The following is an 18169-nucleotide window of genomic DNA, read 5'->3' on the forward strand; positions in this document are numbered from 1 at the left end:
CCAAATCAAAGTTAAATGCTATGAATCAAATCCTCTATCCATTTTAGGGCCTGTTTATATGGACAAGGGCTAGCCCGTTTGCCGAGCTAGCCCGGAAAACGAGCCAGTTTTAAAATAGTGTTTATATGAATTTTTTGCCAAAAAAATAAAAAATGATATCGAGGTCAGCCTGGCTTTTTCTAGCAGGGCTGGCCTCTTTATCGGTAAAATAATAACAATATGTATATGCATTTTAACAATATGTTTAACTGGTATTATAACACAAATAATGCTTCTTAAAAGCCTAATTGTGTTATATAAGCTTTACAAATTTAAATTTGATAACTTTTTAAATATTATTCTTTTACGAAAACGATCACAATCACTTCAAAAGATGAAACAAGCAAGAGAGAGGTGCCTTAAAAGAAAAAATCGTTGTTGCTGGTTTAAAACTGGCAGAACTGATTTATGGTGGCATAATATAATAACTGGTGTAGCTCCCATTGATGCATGGAAAACAAATTTTAGCCTTTCACGGTTTCTTTTCATGAATTTGGTTTCAGAATTAAGCCCTTATTTATCTCCTGACCCTTTTTCGCCTAACTCTAGAGCTCTATCAGCAGATAAAAAAGTAGCTATTACTTTATATTACCTAAAAGATACTGGACCTTTGGTAAATATAAAAGAAAAACAACTAAAATTTTAAGTACACGGAAGTTGTCAATTTTGTTATTAAATTTGTTATTTTACGCGGAAGCTTTCAAATTTAAAAAATGTAAGAGTTTATACGCATGCGTACAAATTTATATAAGAAATTAACCAGTCCGTTTGCCGAGATCTCGGCAAAAAACAGTGAGATCTCGCTATCCGGGCTAGCTCGTTTATTCATATAAACGCAAAATAAAATTAAGTTAAAACATTGATGACGTCGATATCTCGGCTAACGGGCTGGCTCGGCAAACGAGCCAGCCCGCTTTCCATATAAACAGGCCCTTAGAGTCAAAGTTGATTTAATAGCTGAAGAATCTCAAATAACCACAACAAGGGCTGAATATTCAAATTTACAGACTTGTTAAAAGTAGAAACTAACTTGATAAATTGAGGCTGGTTTGATAAAGAGAGTGAGGACATTTAACATCAACCCAATTAATAGAGATTGCAGAAAGTTGGTGAAAAACCGGAAATTATGAAGTAGAGGGGGAGAGGAGGGAAGTTTTAAATGAGCTATGTAAGTCAACCCCCCAGCAGTTACAAAGGCTCTTCGTCTTCAAGTATGTAATGGTTGTTCATGAATTGAAGAAAATCAGTCTGATTTACTGAAAAATATTTGTGATATTTCTCTCTATTGATCGACAGCTCATTAAAAAAAAATAAGAGATGAACTTTTTATTGGTTTCCAATTTCTTTTTTCAAACCTCGTTTATGCTCCTAAAGTCTCATTTATGCTTCTAAAGTCTCGTTTATGCTCCCAAAGTCTCATTTATGCTCCTAAAACACGTCATTTACACTTGAAGAATATAAGGGCGAGAACCCTCGTTATTAAAAGGTTCTTCCAATTCTTTGTTCTAATTAAGTATATGTCATGGTTTTGGAACAAAACTCCGATTCAGCTTTGTTTTCAAAAGATGCTGAGTAATTCAGCTTAGGTAAAGAGTTCAAAGATCTGCCAATAACAAAATAAGCTCCTTCAACACATTTTGGCTTAATTACAAATTTTGTTTTGCACCAAAACATTTTGATAATACTAGTACATGTAAAAATTTTTTGAAAAAATATTTTTTTCGCCAAATCTGACTTTTCCGACTGCACCGTTTTCTTACCTTTTCTGTGCGCCCTTTAAATAGCAACCAATTATTAAACTATATTTCAAAAGATAGGTAAATATGATTGCCAAGTTGATATTTAAACTTTTAAAATTCAAATTTCCAAGGCCGGATTAAGGGTCTTGGGGGCCGAGAGCCGAAAAATATTTGGGGCCCCATTCCTAAAAAAGTGTATTTAAAAATGAATGCAAAAAACATAAGATTACTTTTTTATTTAAATAGAAACTTTTCTTGCTTTCACATTTGCAAAATCAATTACAACATCTTGAAAATTTATATTTTTTACAGTGTTCTTTCAATTATCATTAAACAAAGAGCATTTAAACGATCATTTAACATTGAGGAACGGAGATCATTCTTAACTATTGCCATTTTTGAAAATGCTCTCTCTGCACTACAATTAGTAATGGGAAGAGTAAGAAAAATCCAATATGTGATGTCAACATTGGAAAAAACTGATTCTAACTTATTCCTACGAATTGCTTGTAAACATTCAAGTGCTGATATATTCTTCTCATTTGCCATGAACTTGGAAAATTGGGTAATTTCATCAGGGAATTGCGTATCTAAGTCTGAAGGATAAATCGTACACAAGGAATTGGCAGCAGCAACAATAGCAGGAACGTTTATGATCTGAAAACTAGTTAGAAAACTTTCTCTCTGCAGACTCGTAAGCAAAAAGACTTTCTTTCAAGCACATTTTCAACTTGTCTATGATTGGGAAAAAATACTTGATTTTAAATTTTTCATTGCCACTAAGAACCGCTTCATTCTTGCTATTTTCACCAAACCCTAATTTGCGCGTCTTCTTTCTTTTATTTTCATGCTTGTACTGATTAGGAATAATGCTTGAGAACCTTTTAACGCTTTCTTGAATGTCGAGAAAATTTTTACGAACTGACGTCACATATTCCAAAAGAGATTTAAGCAATTGAACACCAAGATCCAGATCTGCAGTTTTATCCTGAAGTTTCATACTAGTACCATCAAATCGTAACATTATTCTGTGCCATAGCTCCGTCATAAAAGCAACATCCAAAGTTTTCATATTTTTTAAAAGTGCAATGGTTTCGTTTTGTGTCTGACGTTTTTCACTTTATTCAGAATAATTGATTCTAATGTCTCAAGGATATGATTGTAATTTGAATGTAAAACTTTAGTAGAAATGGCTCTTGGTGACCACCTTGTTCCACTCAGGCTTTTAATGGTAACTTCCTTGTCCTTTTCAGCACCACCTACAAGACCAGAACAAACTATCTGCCATCTGTGAGTTGAAGAAGCACATAAGTTATACAGCGATTGGAGAAACCCAAAGAAATCGGATGCAGCCTCATAGCTGTTAACAGCAATTACGCCAACTAAATTTAGAGAATTTCCTGCACTAGGAATAAAGTCAATGTTTGGGTTCTCATTTTTCAGTAGTGTTTGCAGGCCTTTGTATTTTCATGACATGTTAGATACATTGTTGTATGACTGACTACGAGCATCTTTAATGTTTAAGCCAAGCTTATCTAATGTTTTCTTGACAGCATCTGCCATAGCCTGTCCGTTATGTCCGCATGAAGATTCAAACCCAATAAATCTTTCTTCCACAACAGCTTTCTCACTCACATATCGAATGATTATTGCAAGTTGGTCACAGTGTGAAGTGTCAGTTGATGAGTCAACAATCAGTGAAAAGTATGTAGCACTGGCAATTTCGCTGCTAATGGAATCCAGAACTTTTTAAGAAGACAATTTCTTCATAACTTGTTGATGAAATGTATGAAACATTTCCTCTACCCTGGTTTCCTCGGCTTTCTAAGTATTTAGCAAGGAATGGATCAAATTTTGCTAAGAACCCCAAGGCCCTGAGAAAGTTTCCATTACTGAAGTCACCTATTTCTTCTGAATCACCTCTAAGAGCTAGACCTCGACTGCACAAAAATTTCAAGCATTCAACAACTCTTCTCAGAACTTCCCTCCAGTAACGCTTTTCATCCTCCGATTGCTGTTTTAAATGAATATCAATTTTTCCTTTTAATGTAACTTTTCAAAAATAGCACTGAACTGCATCAGAATGCTGCTTGCTTTGTTCGTGTCTATGTATAGAACGCAGTCCATGTGCCCAGTCGTTGAATCCAGATCTGAAATTTTCGTCTGAGTCTTGAAAAAGCAAGCAGAAGAAACAAAATATTTTTCCTGTGGATGGTGAATAAATAAGCCACTCTCTCTTTCGAATTTCACCATTTTTCAACTTAAAAGAAAAATACATAAGAGAGCAGCACCATATTTTAGTATTTGTTACTTTTTTAGATTTTTCAAAACTTTTGTCTTCAACATTTTGATCAGGAATTTTTTTTAATAAAAATCCAGTAGCGCTGTGCTTCTTTCGAATCCGTCCAAAATGCTGGGTCAGATTGACATATTAACAAACTGGACTAAAATAAAAAACAACGGTGCAGCTTAAGTTAACGATTAAAGATAATAATACGTTTAATAATATTACTCATAACAAAAATATTAACAATAATAATAATAATAACAATAACAAAAGAAATAATGATAATGGTAATAACAATAATAACAATAAACTTAATTATTTATTCTTTCCTCTAAATTCCAAGGTATTCTTAAATTGCCATATGACACATTTTCTTGCTGCGCTGTTGAATTGTATAACACCGATACATTGTTAATTGAAGAATTATCTGTTACGTTCTGCAATTGTGAACTTTCTGCAATTGGGTTTGATTTAGTTGACAAACATTGATTCTCCTCTAATGCTTTATCAGGAGATCGGAAAAATTAGTCAATTTTGGGATTTTTTTAAATGTTGTTTGCTGTCTGTCAGATTTATTTTTTTCAGTTTGCGTTTTAAATTTCCGCTTAAATATTTTCTGTACATTATTGTCCAATTATTGCAAAAATTTAAATTTCCGCTTAGATATTTTCTGTACATTATTGTCCAATTATTGCAAAAATATTTTGACAATAATGTACAGAAAATATTAATTGTAATCTTAATTTATAATTCTTTAGTGGTAAAAAAAGAAGTAAAAAACTAATATTTCAAGAAATATATAAAATATTTAATACATATTTACCAATAAATATAAAGAATAAAAAAACAAACAACTATTAATTGTTCTCAAATAAAATAAAAAATTCAAATCCAAATGTCAATTCGCATTTCTTGATAAATAATTAAGCAGAATAGCATTTAAATTATATCCGTTTATTTCACTTTTTCAAGTAAGTAAAAAAAGATAAAAATTGTTCGAACTTTTTTCAAATACAGTTCGAACGTGTTCAAGTTCGAACTTTTTTAAAAAAGTTTAGAGTATTTTTAATTACATGAGAAATCAATGGAATTAGTTTGATTAGAAATTATCAAAATTGATTAGGGTTCCTAGGCTCCCAGGAACCCGGGTTAATCCGGCATTGCAAATTTCTTCTTATTGGATTAAACCAAACCAAGATTATTAACTCCAAATTTAAAAAAAATCTTTTCCGTTAATTATGATCATTAACATTTATCAATAAAAATACGGAATAATAACCAAGAAAACACCTTGACTTCTTCTAAATATTTATTTTATAAAAGTGTGTATAAGTAATAATCTAATTTATATAATTCTTTACATCGTTCTTTAATTTTTTAAAAAGAAAGTTTATACCCACATATATTGATTTACTTATTAACTTAATACGTATATAAAACTATTTACTTTATTAAGAATTAAAAACTTGTCTAATGGGAAATTTAAAACAGCGAAATGAGCCAAATATTGTTTTTTAAAAATCTTTATAAAAAGCCATTGTTGATATTAGTCAGATTGTTCATATGCCAATTATACACAATAGAAATTTCATTCGTTAATCTTTTATTGACGACTGAGAACGAATTTATATACTATGTAATTAAGAAATGTAATAATGTAGTTTTAACACTCCGTTTTGACTCTCTTAATTTTAATGAAAATAAAGTGTTATGTACTTAATATTTTAAGTCATTAAAGTTAAGAATTATTAATAACTAATGTTAAAATTAGAAATGACTAAAACAATGTAGAGCAAAATCAGATTTTGAACTTTTTGTTTTATGATTTACCCTCTTAGATTCATTTATCACTTTTATCTCAACAGCTAATTTAGAGCCCCCTTCGCAATAAATTTCGAGAAATGAGTTGTTTCTGACCTCATTAAATTTTTTAGGCGTAAACAGTAGGTTGTAAATACGGGAAATCAAGGCAAAACAAAAACTTTTCCATAAATCTAAACAAAGTTGGCAATATAAGATCAATAAACTTTTAATCAATAAGTTTTGCTGATCAACTAGCGTCGGTGCCGTTCCTTCGGAAGCTAGGACACGAGAAAATAAAGCCAGTTGAAATCAGCCAGGTAACTTCGCTGCAGTTTCCGCAGAAAAATGTCAACTGCAGAAATCGTACGTGGCCAAATTTTTGATGTTGGTCCACGTTATAAGGACTTGAGCTATATTGGAGAAGGAGCTTATGGGATGGTTTGGTAAGAATAATTTATGTTATCTACATAGAAAACATGTTTTGTTGTTCCGTATGTAAAAAGTTTGATCATATTAACTGTGAACTGGAGGTAGCATACCTCTTTTTGTAATGTATTCATATTGGAAATAAGTTGTATGATTTCTTGGATGAGTTATTCTCCAAGCACAATCTCTTTTCAAATACATAACTGCAGCTTTTCTTTACTCATTTTTTCTTAATTTTATGCATACATACATACATGCATGCATTCATACATACATACATACATACATACATACATACATACATACATACATACATACATACATACATACATACATACATACATACATACATACATACATACAAGGGTAGGTCATTTTTCAAAGCTTTTGCATTAAGCTGGCCATTTCTCTTATGTGTTTGACCATACAATACTGATGATCAATTTTTTTATTTTAACATTGAATATTTAATTAGGCAATTTTAAGCCTAAAAATATTAGTTTTATCTAAAATAAATAATTTATGCATAGTTTTGCTACTTTTTTGTTACTATTCTGATCATCCTAAAATCAATCTCATTTCAAGCTCCCCATATACCCCTAGTTAGATCTCTGATAATTTTAAATTGGACCATAAATGATGATTTTATGCATTTTATTTTATGTTAGTTTTGTAAAATATATCATTGAAATTTTATGATATGTTCAGTTATAGTATTTGATACAACATTTTTAACAAATCTTCTCTGTCTGGCACAGAGACATTAGTTCTCTATGAGTTATTGCAATCCTTATGAAGCTGTCCCTTTTTTAGCCCATTGAAGCCTTGTGATTTCTTTCACTATGCGTTTGAAAGATTGACCAAGGCCATGTTTGGTACAATCATTGGATTGTCCTAAAACTGTTTTATGTCTTGCTTCTTTAGATAACAAGCATTAGGACACCAATCTCTTCAGTTTTTCAGTTGATTAAATCTAATCGACTTTTATGATTTGTTCTTGGTAATCTTCTTTTTCTATATTTTCTGTCTGTAATATCCTTATCTTTTCTTGTATTAAAAATTTTCTGCACTGTAAATCTTTTTTCAACTTCATCTGAACTACAAAGTTTTAGCTGAAGAATATTTTTATTGTGTGCATTCCAGGCAGAGAAGATGTGTGGTAATACAAAATTCTGTAAATGTGTTCTTGTTTCTCACCAGGGCTTGCTTTTTATAAATATGTAGTGGGCCCTGAACCCTGTTGCTTTGTTAATATGTTGTTCAATGTCCGCTGAAAATCTGTTGTCAGACACAGTTTTGCTATCCAAAGCTATCACTAAATGCATGCTTTATTTACTAAAAAGCTGCAACTTGTCAGTGTGAAACAAATAATTCAGATCAGTTTGATTCCTAGTTTTTTTTTATAAATATTGAATAACTTGGTTCTTCCAACCTAATATAATTTTGTGTTCTTAAAAAAATTTGACTATGTATGTAAAATGAAAGTACAGTAATTTAAAGGAATAAATAATACAACCTTTATTAAAGCTGTTTGAATCTCAACCAATTACAACTAATTGGTTGTCAAGCTCATGTCCTCTTATCCATTTAAAATGTTGAGCAAATGTTCAGCAGGGGTTGAGTCTACTCTCTCCTGGATTATTTACAAAGTGATACGTCTCACCAGTCTCAGAGCAAATACAACAATAATCTTCTAAGATCTTCTCTTTGGTGTGGCTTGCCATCTTCACAATATACAGCTATTCACGAAAGTTTAAACGATTGCAGAATTTTTATCAAGTATGTTTGGTTTTTGTTTAATAAAGAAAAACTGTAAAATGATATCGACTTAATTTTTTTTATTTATTAAAGAAAAAGTAATTAGCTTTAAAATGAATATGAACATGTTATAAAAATTTTAATATTTAGTTAGAAAAAAGCTATTACAAAAAATCTTATAGGAAAAATAAGAAGCACAAAAGTTTAAACGAATTGCAACATTCGAACAAAAAAAGAAAAAAAAGCAAAATTAATATTTGAAGTGTCCTCCTTTGTTTTTATAGCAAAGATAAACTCGTTTATGGATTGATTCAACTAATTTCATGCACATCACGCAAGGTACCTTCAGCCAGTACTCATTCAAAAATTGCTTTAAATGCTGAGTTGATTGAATTTCATGGTATGTCAGTTGATTGTCGATCCAAGACCAAATATTTTTGATTGGGTTGAGATCTGGTGATCTAGGGCACCTGGGCATCACATTGAACTTTTTTTTCAAAAAATATTCTTTGATTGAGTGTGCTGTATGAGCTGAAGCTCCGTCTTGTTGAAAGATAAATTGCTTGCTTCTGCCATACAAGTGTCTGATTGATGGAACTAATCACGTTTCCAATGTGTTCTTGTAGGTGTATTGATTAATTCGGCCTTCATACAGCTCACAGAAGCCTATACCTTTGTGAGAAAAACATCCCCAGATGCCAACCGAACCTCCATCACCTTGTCGACGATGTTGCAAAAACCTGTCTGATTATTTCTCAGTTGCAAATCTTTTGACATAAATTCTTCCCTTGCGGTTTACAACTTGAAAGCTAGCTTCATCACTCCAAATAACTTTTGCTTACTGTTCTACAGACCAGTCCAGCCTTTCTTTGGACCACACTCGTCGTTTATGTTTATCCGTGATTGAAAGAATAGGTTTTTTTAACAGCTATGTACGTTCCAATACCTTTGTCCGACAATGTTCGTCTCACGAGCTCTCTGTTAACTTTTGGATTATTTTTTGACTCATTGAAGATTTGTGCTAGCTTTTTGTAGCTGAGTCTGGGGTTTTCTCTGCTCATTCTTAATATACCATTTTTGTCACGGTTGCTGAGTTTGGATGGTCTCCCAGTACGCGGCATGTCAGAGACATCCTTGGTAAGTTCCCAGGTTTTGATGGTTTTTCTAATGCAATATTCAGAAATGTTAAGTATTTTGCCTATTTGAACGTTTGTGTGATTTTTTGTCCGCGCCATACCAATAACTTGCCATTTGATGTCACTAGAAACTGATTTTCAACCCATTTGCACACAATTGAAATTAATTTGAAATTTACAATATTTTAAGTTGATTTTTAATGAATTAAAAGCTACCTGATGATGTTGTGATGAATTTTTTGATTGAAAAACTACTCAATTATTTGCTTATTAATTGAAAAATTCGCTGCGAGAAAAAATTTCGCAGCGGATTTATCAATTAATTAGCAAATAATTGATCCTAAATAAAATTGTTTAAACTTTTGTGAAACCTCTTAATTTGTATCACCTACCTTTTAATGAAATTTCTGAGTAAACGGTAATGAATCAAAACCTACTTTTTTTTATTCTATTAACAAATAACCTATTTACCAAATTGGAAAAATAATTATTTTGATATCTATTTCCGTTAGATTTTTATTCAAAAAAAACCGAAGATTAGATTTGAAAATTCTGCAATCGTTTAAACTTTCGTAAATAGCTGTATAAAATTTTCATAAGATCTCTACTACCATCAAACTTTGTATCTTTGATTTTGTTATTATGTTTTTCTTTGCAAGTTTTCTTAACTGTTTGGTTTGATCTCTCAAAGAAAATTTTCTTATGATCCAGAGCCTAGGCTTGTATCAGGAACTTGTGATAAATTTAGCGGTAAATTAATGAAGATCATTAGCATAGTAAGAAGTTTACTTATTTCTTTATTATTTACTTTTAATTTGTTTTACTTTATCTGTACTACTTATTTCCTACATTAATTTCCTTAGTAATAGCTGGGTTCTTGGCTGCATTTAATGTTACATCATTGATCGAGCTGCTCTGGCAAATCTTTTTAATCTACATTTAGAGTCTTTTTTTTTTTTTTTTTTGTTTATTTGGTGAATAATTCTTTTCTTTATCTGACTGCAAATGTATCTCATGAAAGATCTCAGTTGTATTAACAACTGAGACCTTTACACTCACAATTCTAACTCTCTTTGATTTATTCTGCTTTCTTTCTTGACATCATTTTTTTCTTGAAGCCTGTTTTTCATCAACTGATCCTGTTTAATAAAATTATTGGTCAGAAATTTGTTTAGAATGCTTCCTACCTAAAGACAGATGTTATATTTTCTTTCAACCACTTACAAATTTGTCACTTCAATTTGTTTTACTAGAGATAATTGTTATGAGAGAAATAGCTTTCTACCATAAATATTTAAGTGAGGCCTGCATCTTCTCAGAAGTTTGCCTCAAGTTTTTGCAATTTTCTTCAATCCTTCTAAAAAAGAGACCATCTTTTAAAACATCTTTTAAAGTTGTCAGTTCTAACAAATTGCTTACTGTGCCTATGAACTTTATCAATTTACAGTTAACTTTATCGCAAGTTTTGTAAACCATACTTTATAAGTATGCACATGTACATATTCTATATACTTATATCTATAGAATGTGTACTTGTAATATCATTTTTACCTACTGCTGTTGATTGAAGCTACCAGAAAGTGTAGATGGTATTTGCAGAATGTCCATTCCCATCTCTACCTGTTCCCAGGTTTTGGTTAATATTGTTTGCATTCCATTGAAGGACACCGTTTTGTCAGCTATTTAATGTTATATCATTAGGTGTAATTTAAATGGCAAGCCTACTTAAGTGTGTTATGAGTCATTTTGAAAAAAATAATTGATCAATATCTATATCTAAACCAAAAAAAACTTTAGTGCAATGAATTTTGTGTCTCGGAAGCTAATTCAAGCATAACATTTTATATGATGGCATCTTTCTGCTGTCACAAAGTCAGAGAATCATTCATCTTTCCTATGATAATTAATAATCTCAATTCTTTTTGGAAAGAAGTATGGTGAGTAACAAGTATTTTAAAATTACAATAAACTGACATCAAAAAGAAATATATTACTCCTCAGAACAAACAGTTATTTCAAATCAATGGTTAGCATTAGAAAGTAAAAATTGTATGTTAAAGTTATTTTTAGAATTAAGATATACATTAAAATATCAATAACAAAAAGTTAAAAGTAAGATAATAAAACATTCTGAGGTTAAATTTAATTAAAGCCCAAATCTCCTAAACTAATAGGCTATTAATTCTGCACTACTGATAATACTCAATATAGATATAGATTTTAATTTGATACAGAAAGTTATAGAATAAAAATAAAAAAATAAAATATGAAAGACAAAAAGTGAAATTTTTTTTCTAAGTTTGATAAGAATTTGATAATTAAATTAAACTTAATTTTGAAATTGATGAGTTACTGTTTGAATTGTTTAAACACTTTATTACTCTAAGCTCATGTAATTTTTATTTTTATTTAGCTGTGCTACTGATATTTATACTGGTAATAAAGTGGCAATTAAGAAGATTAGCCCATTTGAACATCAAACTTATTGTCAAAGAACACTTAGAGAAATTAAAATTTTGTCACGCTTTAATCATGAAAATGTTAGTTTCAAATTTTTGTGTTGTTTTCTTTAAAGTTCACGCTGGTTTTTTCATTCTGTTGCGATTTGCTTTCTTTAATTTTATCATTTTGAATTTGATATTAAATTGAAATACTATATTTCAAAGTAACTAGTGATTTAATGGGTTAAAATTTTCAAAGTCATTTATGAGAGAGTATGTTAAAATGGCTTGCTTTTTCGAAAGGTAATATATAATTGTTAATTAGTAATTGTAATTAATCATTAATTAAGCTTCAATCATTTGTTAACAATTTCTTTTGTAGATTATAAATATTCAAGATATTAAGCGTTCACCCACAATTGATGACATGAAAGATGTGTTAGTATCGATTTTATCTCTTTAATCACTTCTCTGAAAGATGTGTTAGTATTGCTCTCTCTCTTTTTGTATTTTCTTATAAATTAACAGCATAAAGAACAAAATTTGAGTAATAAACTCAAGTTAAATATAAAGCTGCCACTCATCGCTTAAGCATTTTTTTATGGGCTTTAGATATATTGTACAAACACTAATGGAAACCGATTTATACAAGCTGTTAAAAACCCAAAAGCTGAGTAATGACCACATATGTTACTTTTTATACCAAATACTAAGAGGTTTAAAATACATACATTCAGCAAATGTCTTACACCGAGATTTAAAACCAAGCAATTTACTCCTAAATACCACTTGTGACTTAAAGGTTATGTTTTTGTTATGTTTTTGCTATGTTTTTGCTATGTTTTTGCTATGTTTTTGCTATGTTTTTGCTATGTTTTTGCTATGTTTTTGTTATGTTTTTGTTATGTTTTTGCTATGTTTTTGCTATGTTTTTGCTATGTTTTTGTTATGTTTTTGCTATGTTTTTGTTATGTTTTTGCTATGTTTTTGCTATGTTTTTGCTATGTTTTTGCTATGTTTTTGCTATGTTTTTGCTATGTTTTTGTTATGTTTTTGTTATGTTTTTGCTATGTTTTTGTTATGTTTTTGCTATGTTTTTGTTATGTTTTTGTTATGTTTTTGCTATGTTTTTGCTATGTTTTTGCTATGTTTTTGTTATGTTTTTGCTATGTTTTTGTTATGTTTTTGCTATGTTTTTGCTATGTTTTTGCTATGTTTTTGCTATGTTTTTGCTATGTTTTTGCTATGTTTTTGTTATGTTTTTGTTATGTTTTTGCTATGTTTTTGCTATGTTTTTGCTATGTTTTTGTTATGTTTTTGCTATGTTTTTGTTATGTTTTTGTTATGTTTTTGCTATGTTTTTGCTATGTTTTTGCTATGTTTTTGTTATGTTTTTGCTATGTTTTTGTTATGTTTTTGCTATGTTTTTGCTATGTTTTTGCTATGTTTTTGCTATGTTTTTGCTATGTTTTTGCTATGTTTTTGCTATGTTTTTGTTATGTTTTTGTTATGTTTTTGCTATGTTTTTGCTATGTTTTTGCTATGTTTTTGTTATGTTTTTGCTATGTTTTTGTTATGTTTTTGCTATGTTTTTGCTATGTTTTTGCTATGTTTTTGCTATGTTTTTGCTATGTTTTTGTTATGTTTTTGCTATGTTTTTGCTATGTTTTTGCTATGTTTTTGCTATGTTTTTGCTATGTTTTTGCTATGTTTTTGCTATGTTTTTGCTATGTTTTTGTTATGTTTTTGCTATGTTTTTGCTATGTTTTTGCTATGTTTTTGCTATGTTTTTGCTATGTTTTTGTTATGTTTTTGTTATGTTTTTGCTATGTTTTTGTTATGTTTTTGCTATGTTTTTGTTATGTTTTTGTTATGTTTTTGCTATGTTTTTGCTATGTTTTTGTTATGTTTTTGCTATGTTTTTGCTATGTTTTTGCTATGTTTTTGTTATGTTTTTGCTATGTTTTTGTTATGTTTTTGCTATGTTTTTGCTATGTTTTTGCTATGTTTTTGCTATGTTTTTGCTATGTTTTTGCTATGTTTTTGTTATGTTTTTGTTATGTTTTTGCTATGTTTTTGCTATGTTTTTGCTATGTTTTTGTTATGTTTTTGTTATGTTTTTGCTATGTTTTTGCTATGTTTTTGCTATGTTTTTGTTATGTTTTTGCTATGTTTTTGCTATGTTTTTGTTATGTTTTTGCTATGTTTTTGTTATGTTTTTGCTATGTTTTTGAATTTTATATTCAATTTAACTTTTATACTATCATGTCTGCCCCATTTATAATAAGGTTTTACTTATGATCTTACAATTTTAATTCTATATTTTTAGGCTAAAGTTTTAAAAAGCCCTTGAAAAATGCAAGAATTATTGAGATGTTGTCATTTCAGTTGTTACTGCATTTATCTTCTGTTAAGAATGTGATTGTTTTTTCAATGATTCTCTTGACCTGTCTTTTTTTAGGAAGCTGAAACTTTTGAAGCATTAGTTTTGTTAAATAATTGTTATTTTTATTTTTGTAGATTTGTGATTTTGGGTTAGCGCGAGTTGCAGACCCAGAACATGACCACACTGGTATGCTTACTGAATATGTCGCGACAAGGTGGTATAGAGCACCAGAGATTATGCTTAATTCAAAAGGTTATACAAAATCAATTGATATATGGAGTGTTGGATGTATACTTGCTGAGATGCTTTCAAATCGACCTCTCTTTCCTGGGAAACATTGTATCTTTTTTTTTATTAAAATAAATTTAGTAAAAAATTAAAGTTGATTTAATAAAACAACAATGTTCAAATTAATTAGCTATAATTATTTGAAGATAAAACATCAATAATAGCATAATTATTTGAAGATAAAACATCAATAATAGCATAAATACTTATGAATTCTTTTTTATTAGCTCCTTTTGACATTGCTTAGTGAGTATTGTACTTAGTATTCAACTGCTATTCTCTGGTCATTCAAATGGTTATTTTTTGTTTTTGTTATTGTTTTTTTGTTATAAGAACATTTTTTTTTACTGAGTCTTTTGATTGATTTTCTTATGATCTTCAGTATTGTTTTATTCAAGTTATTAGTCTTTTACTAATTAAAAAAAAAAGTAGATGTTTTATATCTAATCCTTTTTTTTTTTTTTTTTATTTTATTTTAAAAAAAACTAAGAAAAGGTACCTTTTTATCTTAACATTAAAAAAAAAGATTTGGATCAATTGAATCTCATTTTAAATGTTCTTGGTTCACCTGACAAAGAATCTTTAGAGTTTATCAGAAATTTAAAAGTAAAAAAATTTTGATTTGAATTTTCAAAAAAAATCATGAATTTTTTGAACTTGTTTTCTTTAATTATTGTGCTTAAAAAAAAAAAAAAAAATTCCTAAAAAACAAAAAGTTGCAATAAAAGTGAAAGAATTATTTTTAATTTGCAAGTCATTTTTAGGCTAAAAGTTATTTACAAAGTTTACCATTCAAAGAGAGGACACCATGGAAAACTCTGTTTCCTGAAGCTGACCACAAAGGTTTGAGTTTAAAGACATTGTAGTTTATATGGTAAATGCTTATTTTTGAAATTTTGGCATTCATGTAAATATTAAGCACTTAGCATTTATTAGTAATTTTCTTTAGCTTTGGATTTACTTGATAAGTTATTGGCTTTTAATCCAAATAAACGTGTAACTGTGGAGGAGGCCCTTGCACATGAATACTTGGAACAATATTATGATCCACATGATGAGGTAATTGTATTTTTAAAAGCTGTAAACTCACTACATATTTTAAACATAAAACATAAATTGACATGAGTGCAGAAGAAACTTTGATTGATATCACATATCCATTATAATTAATCAAACATTTTAAATTTTAAAGCCAGTTGCAGAGGAGCCATTCACATTTGACACAGAGCTAGATGACTTACCAAAAGAAAAATTGAAAGGTTTTTTTTATGTTTTACTCTTTGAAAATATTAATTTATGATTTTAAAAAAGATAATTTACTTTGTAATACGCTTTTACTGATTTTTTTTTTTAATTTTTTTAGAGATGATATTTGAATCTACTCATATGTATGGTTCTGCTGCTCATCGTAAGTGAGAACAGCTATCATTTTATGTGAAAACCTGTTTTTTTTTTGTTTTTTTAACAATAAATTTATTGAGTTCAAAATTTCAATTTCTATTTATCTTGAATACTTCTGTGACCAAATACTCCAAGTAGCAGCTCTTATTTTTTAATCAATTTTTAGAAACACTTTGTCTGCTTGCTTTCTAATCTTCCGTTTATATTGCTTTTGACACAAATCTTTTTTTTTTTAAGTTGCAATTTGATTGTATGCATTTGAGCTACTTTTGGTAAATCAACCCAGTGCAAATGCAGCAGTTAAATTCTAATAAAAAAGCCTGGCTTATAAATTTTTACATGTTAAACGCATCACTGATGTCATCTGTTTTAAACTTTTTTTTCTTTTAGCGTTCTAGAGAAGAAATTTCAAGAGTAAGTTATTTTGTAGTGTTTTTTTTTTTTTTAATCAACTATTGTCGGTTTGTAAATATGTAATTTGGCTTATTTGAAATATGGAAATAAATGGTTGCAATTTGCATGTGCTTGCAGGTGCTTCTTAGTTTGAATCTGTAGCAACTTAAAAAAAAAAAAGCTATAAGAAAAAAAAGCTATAAATCATTTATTTACTTATCTTAGTTGTGATTTCAAAAACTAGATGCTATCAATTCCAACCAGTTGGAGTATTTTTTAAAACAATAAGCAAAAAAGTTTAAAAGAATTTTTTTGATGACTTTTGTGTGTCAAAAAGAGTGTGGAAAACGAAAAAAGTGATCATTTTCCGTTTTTAAAACCAAAGCCAAAATTTTGGTTTCCGTACAACTGTGTGCTAAATTTTCTGAGTAAAATCCGAATCTCGGAGTTTATTTAGAAAAGTTATTGCGTAATAAGTAAACGGATTGAATTGATGCTACGCAAGGGTCGTCTTGCTATATTTAATTTATTAACTGCAAACAGGCCCAAGTGTGAACATCGTCTACACGCAATAGCATAATTAATGAATTTGATGTAGATGCCAAACTAAGCATGATTGGGAATAAGTGCAAACTGGTATAAGCGTATTTTTTAAAACTAATGGATCTGTAAACTTGTTTAGGAGTGTCAGTATAAAATTGGGTGGCCCACTTACGCAACGCTTTCCTGAACAACGAAGTAACCTAAACTACATTAATGATTTGATGAATTTATCTTTTATAGAATTAACTTCAAGGTCTTTTTGGGTGGGTTTTTCAATATAAGTCCTAATTGACTCTTAAAAGGAAATATGGAGTCCACACCTAGACTTACACAATGATATTTGAAATTGCACGAAGTTGTTATTCAAATGCAAATTAAAAAAAAAAAATTTAAAGCCTTTTTCATAATCGAATTCTAAATTCTACGCCTAAAAAGTCAATTATGAAAATAACAAAATGTTTCTGTCAGAAGAAAGTCAATTACATTTGAAATTTACTTTTTTACTGTTTGAAATTCTCTTAAAGTTTTATGCGTTGTTTATCAAATTTATCTTCACCGATCTTGTTTTGCTTTTATTTTGAAAAGAATTGTGTGCATGTGTCGACAAACGTTTCTGAAACGCTGAATTTTGAAAGAATCGTGTGCTAGTGTCATTTAACGTTATTTCTGGTACGTAAAATTTTTGAGAGGATTGTGTGCAAGTGTTGATTGACTTAATATCTGGAACCTAGAAAATTTGTCAAAGTTTTCAAAAGACTAATGTATTATACTCGAGTTTCTTTTTTATTTAAAATGAATTATTGCTGAAATAATTATGACTTTAATAATTATTACTGTATTGTGTAATATTTTATTTTCAATCAATTGTAAAAGATTTTCTGGTTTGTAAAAACAATTTCATGACGTTTAAATGTTAAATACTTAAAATCTGTAATATTTCGTATTTAATCATCGGTTCTTTTTAATCTTCGATTCTTTTTGTTTGAATTTTACAAATTTATATTTTGATTAAAATAATTGAGCATTTATAGACTTTGTTTTAAATTGATGAAATGTGAATATCTGAAAATATATTAAAACACAAAAATATTTTTTCTGTGCATTATATTACCCCTTTGAACGCCCTCTGTTGATTTTAACAATAAAAATTGAACTTTCAATATGCAAACTTTTTGTTTTGAAATTTCTTTAATGAAATATCGACTTGTTTTTTATCTTCGGTATTTATCACTTCCTTAATAAGATTTATTATTTCGCTCCGTTCACTTTTATGCCGGTAAGGAATCATTTTTAAACAGCAACAAGCAATAAATCGCTAAGTAATATGTTTATCACGAAATTATGAAATCAATTCTAGCAACACTTTTTAATATTCTTGCAATAAATATTTTTTCTATTAAGAAGTGTTTCACTTGTGACGCACGGTGAAAATGTCCCAGAAACTCATATACGCGATTAAAAGATAATTGCAATTATAATCAAGTAGATACCTTTACTAATAATATTTAAATTTCTAATTATAAAGTCGT

The 18169-nt window shown here is 29.1% G+C and overlaps 1 protein-coding gene and 1 pseudogene across 1 annotated transcript; one reads left to right on the forward strand and one right to left on the reverse strand.

Moving 5' to 3' along the window:
• Positions 1-2053: 2053 nt before the first annotated feature.
• On the reverse strand, positions 2054-4686 carry LOC145193584 (uncharacterized; annotated as a pseudogene).
• Positions 4687-5982: 1296 nt separating this feature from the next.
• LOC145193943 (mitogen-activated protein kinase 1-like) lies at positions 5983-17727 on the forward strand. Its single transcript, XM_090068431.1, has 12 exons — positions 5983-6311; positions 11602-11728; positions 12012-12067; positions 12242-12431; positions 14150-14354; positions 14830-14909; positions 15068-15146; positions 15253-15362; positions 15496-15562; positions 15667-15711; positions 16095-16118; positions 17226-17727. Exons 1-11 carry the CDS (start codon positions 6214-6216, stop codon positions 16100-16102), a joined length of 1065 nt encoding a protein of 354 aa, XP_089924557.1. The 5' UTR covers positions 5983-6213; the 3' UTR covers positions 16103-16118; positions 17226-17727.
• The last annotated feature ends 442 nt before the right edge of the window (positions 17728-18169 follow it).

Source organism: Hydra viridissima, unplaced genomic scaffold, assembly GCF_058129835.1.
Source record: "Hydra viridissima isolate aposymbiotic clone 2 unplaced genomic scaffold, HvirCarnegie_v1 scaffold_12, whole genome shotgun sequence".
NCBI lineage: Eukaryota > Metazoa > Cnidaria > Hydrozoa > Anthoathecata > Hydridae > Hydra > Hydra viridissima.

What these genes read in the sequence shown, in the direction of transcription:
- LOC145193943 (XM_090068431.1), top strand. Translation starts at nt 6,214, where the DNA reads ATGTCAACTGCAGAAATCGTACGTGGCCAAATTTTTGATGTTGGTCCA. An exon ending in AGTTTATCAGAAATTTAAAA is followed by an intron (nt 14,910 to 15,067) that starts GTAAAAAAATTT and finishes AGTCATTTTTAG; the next exon opens with GCTAAAAGTTATTTACAAAG. An exon ending in ACCAAAAGAAAAATTGAAAG is followed by an intron (nt 15,563 to 15,666) that starts GTTTTTTTTATG and finishes TAATTTTTTTAG; the next exon opens with AGATGATATTTGAATCTACT.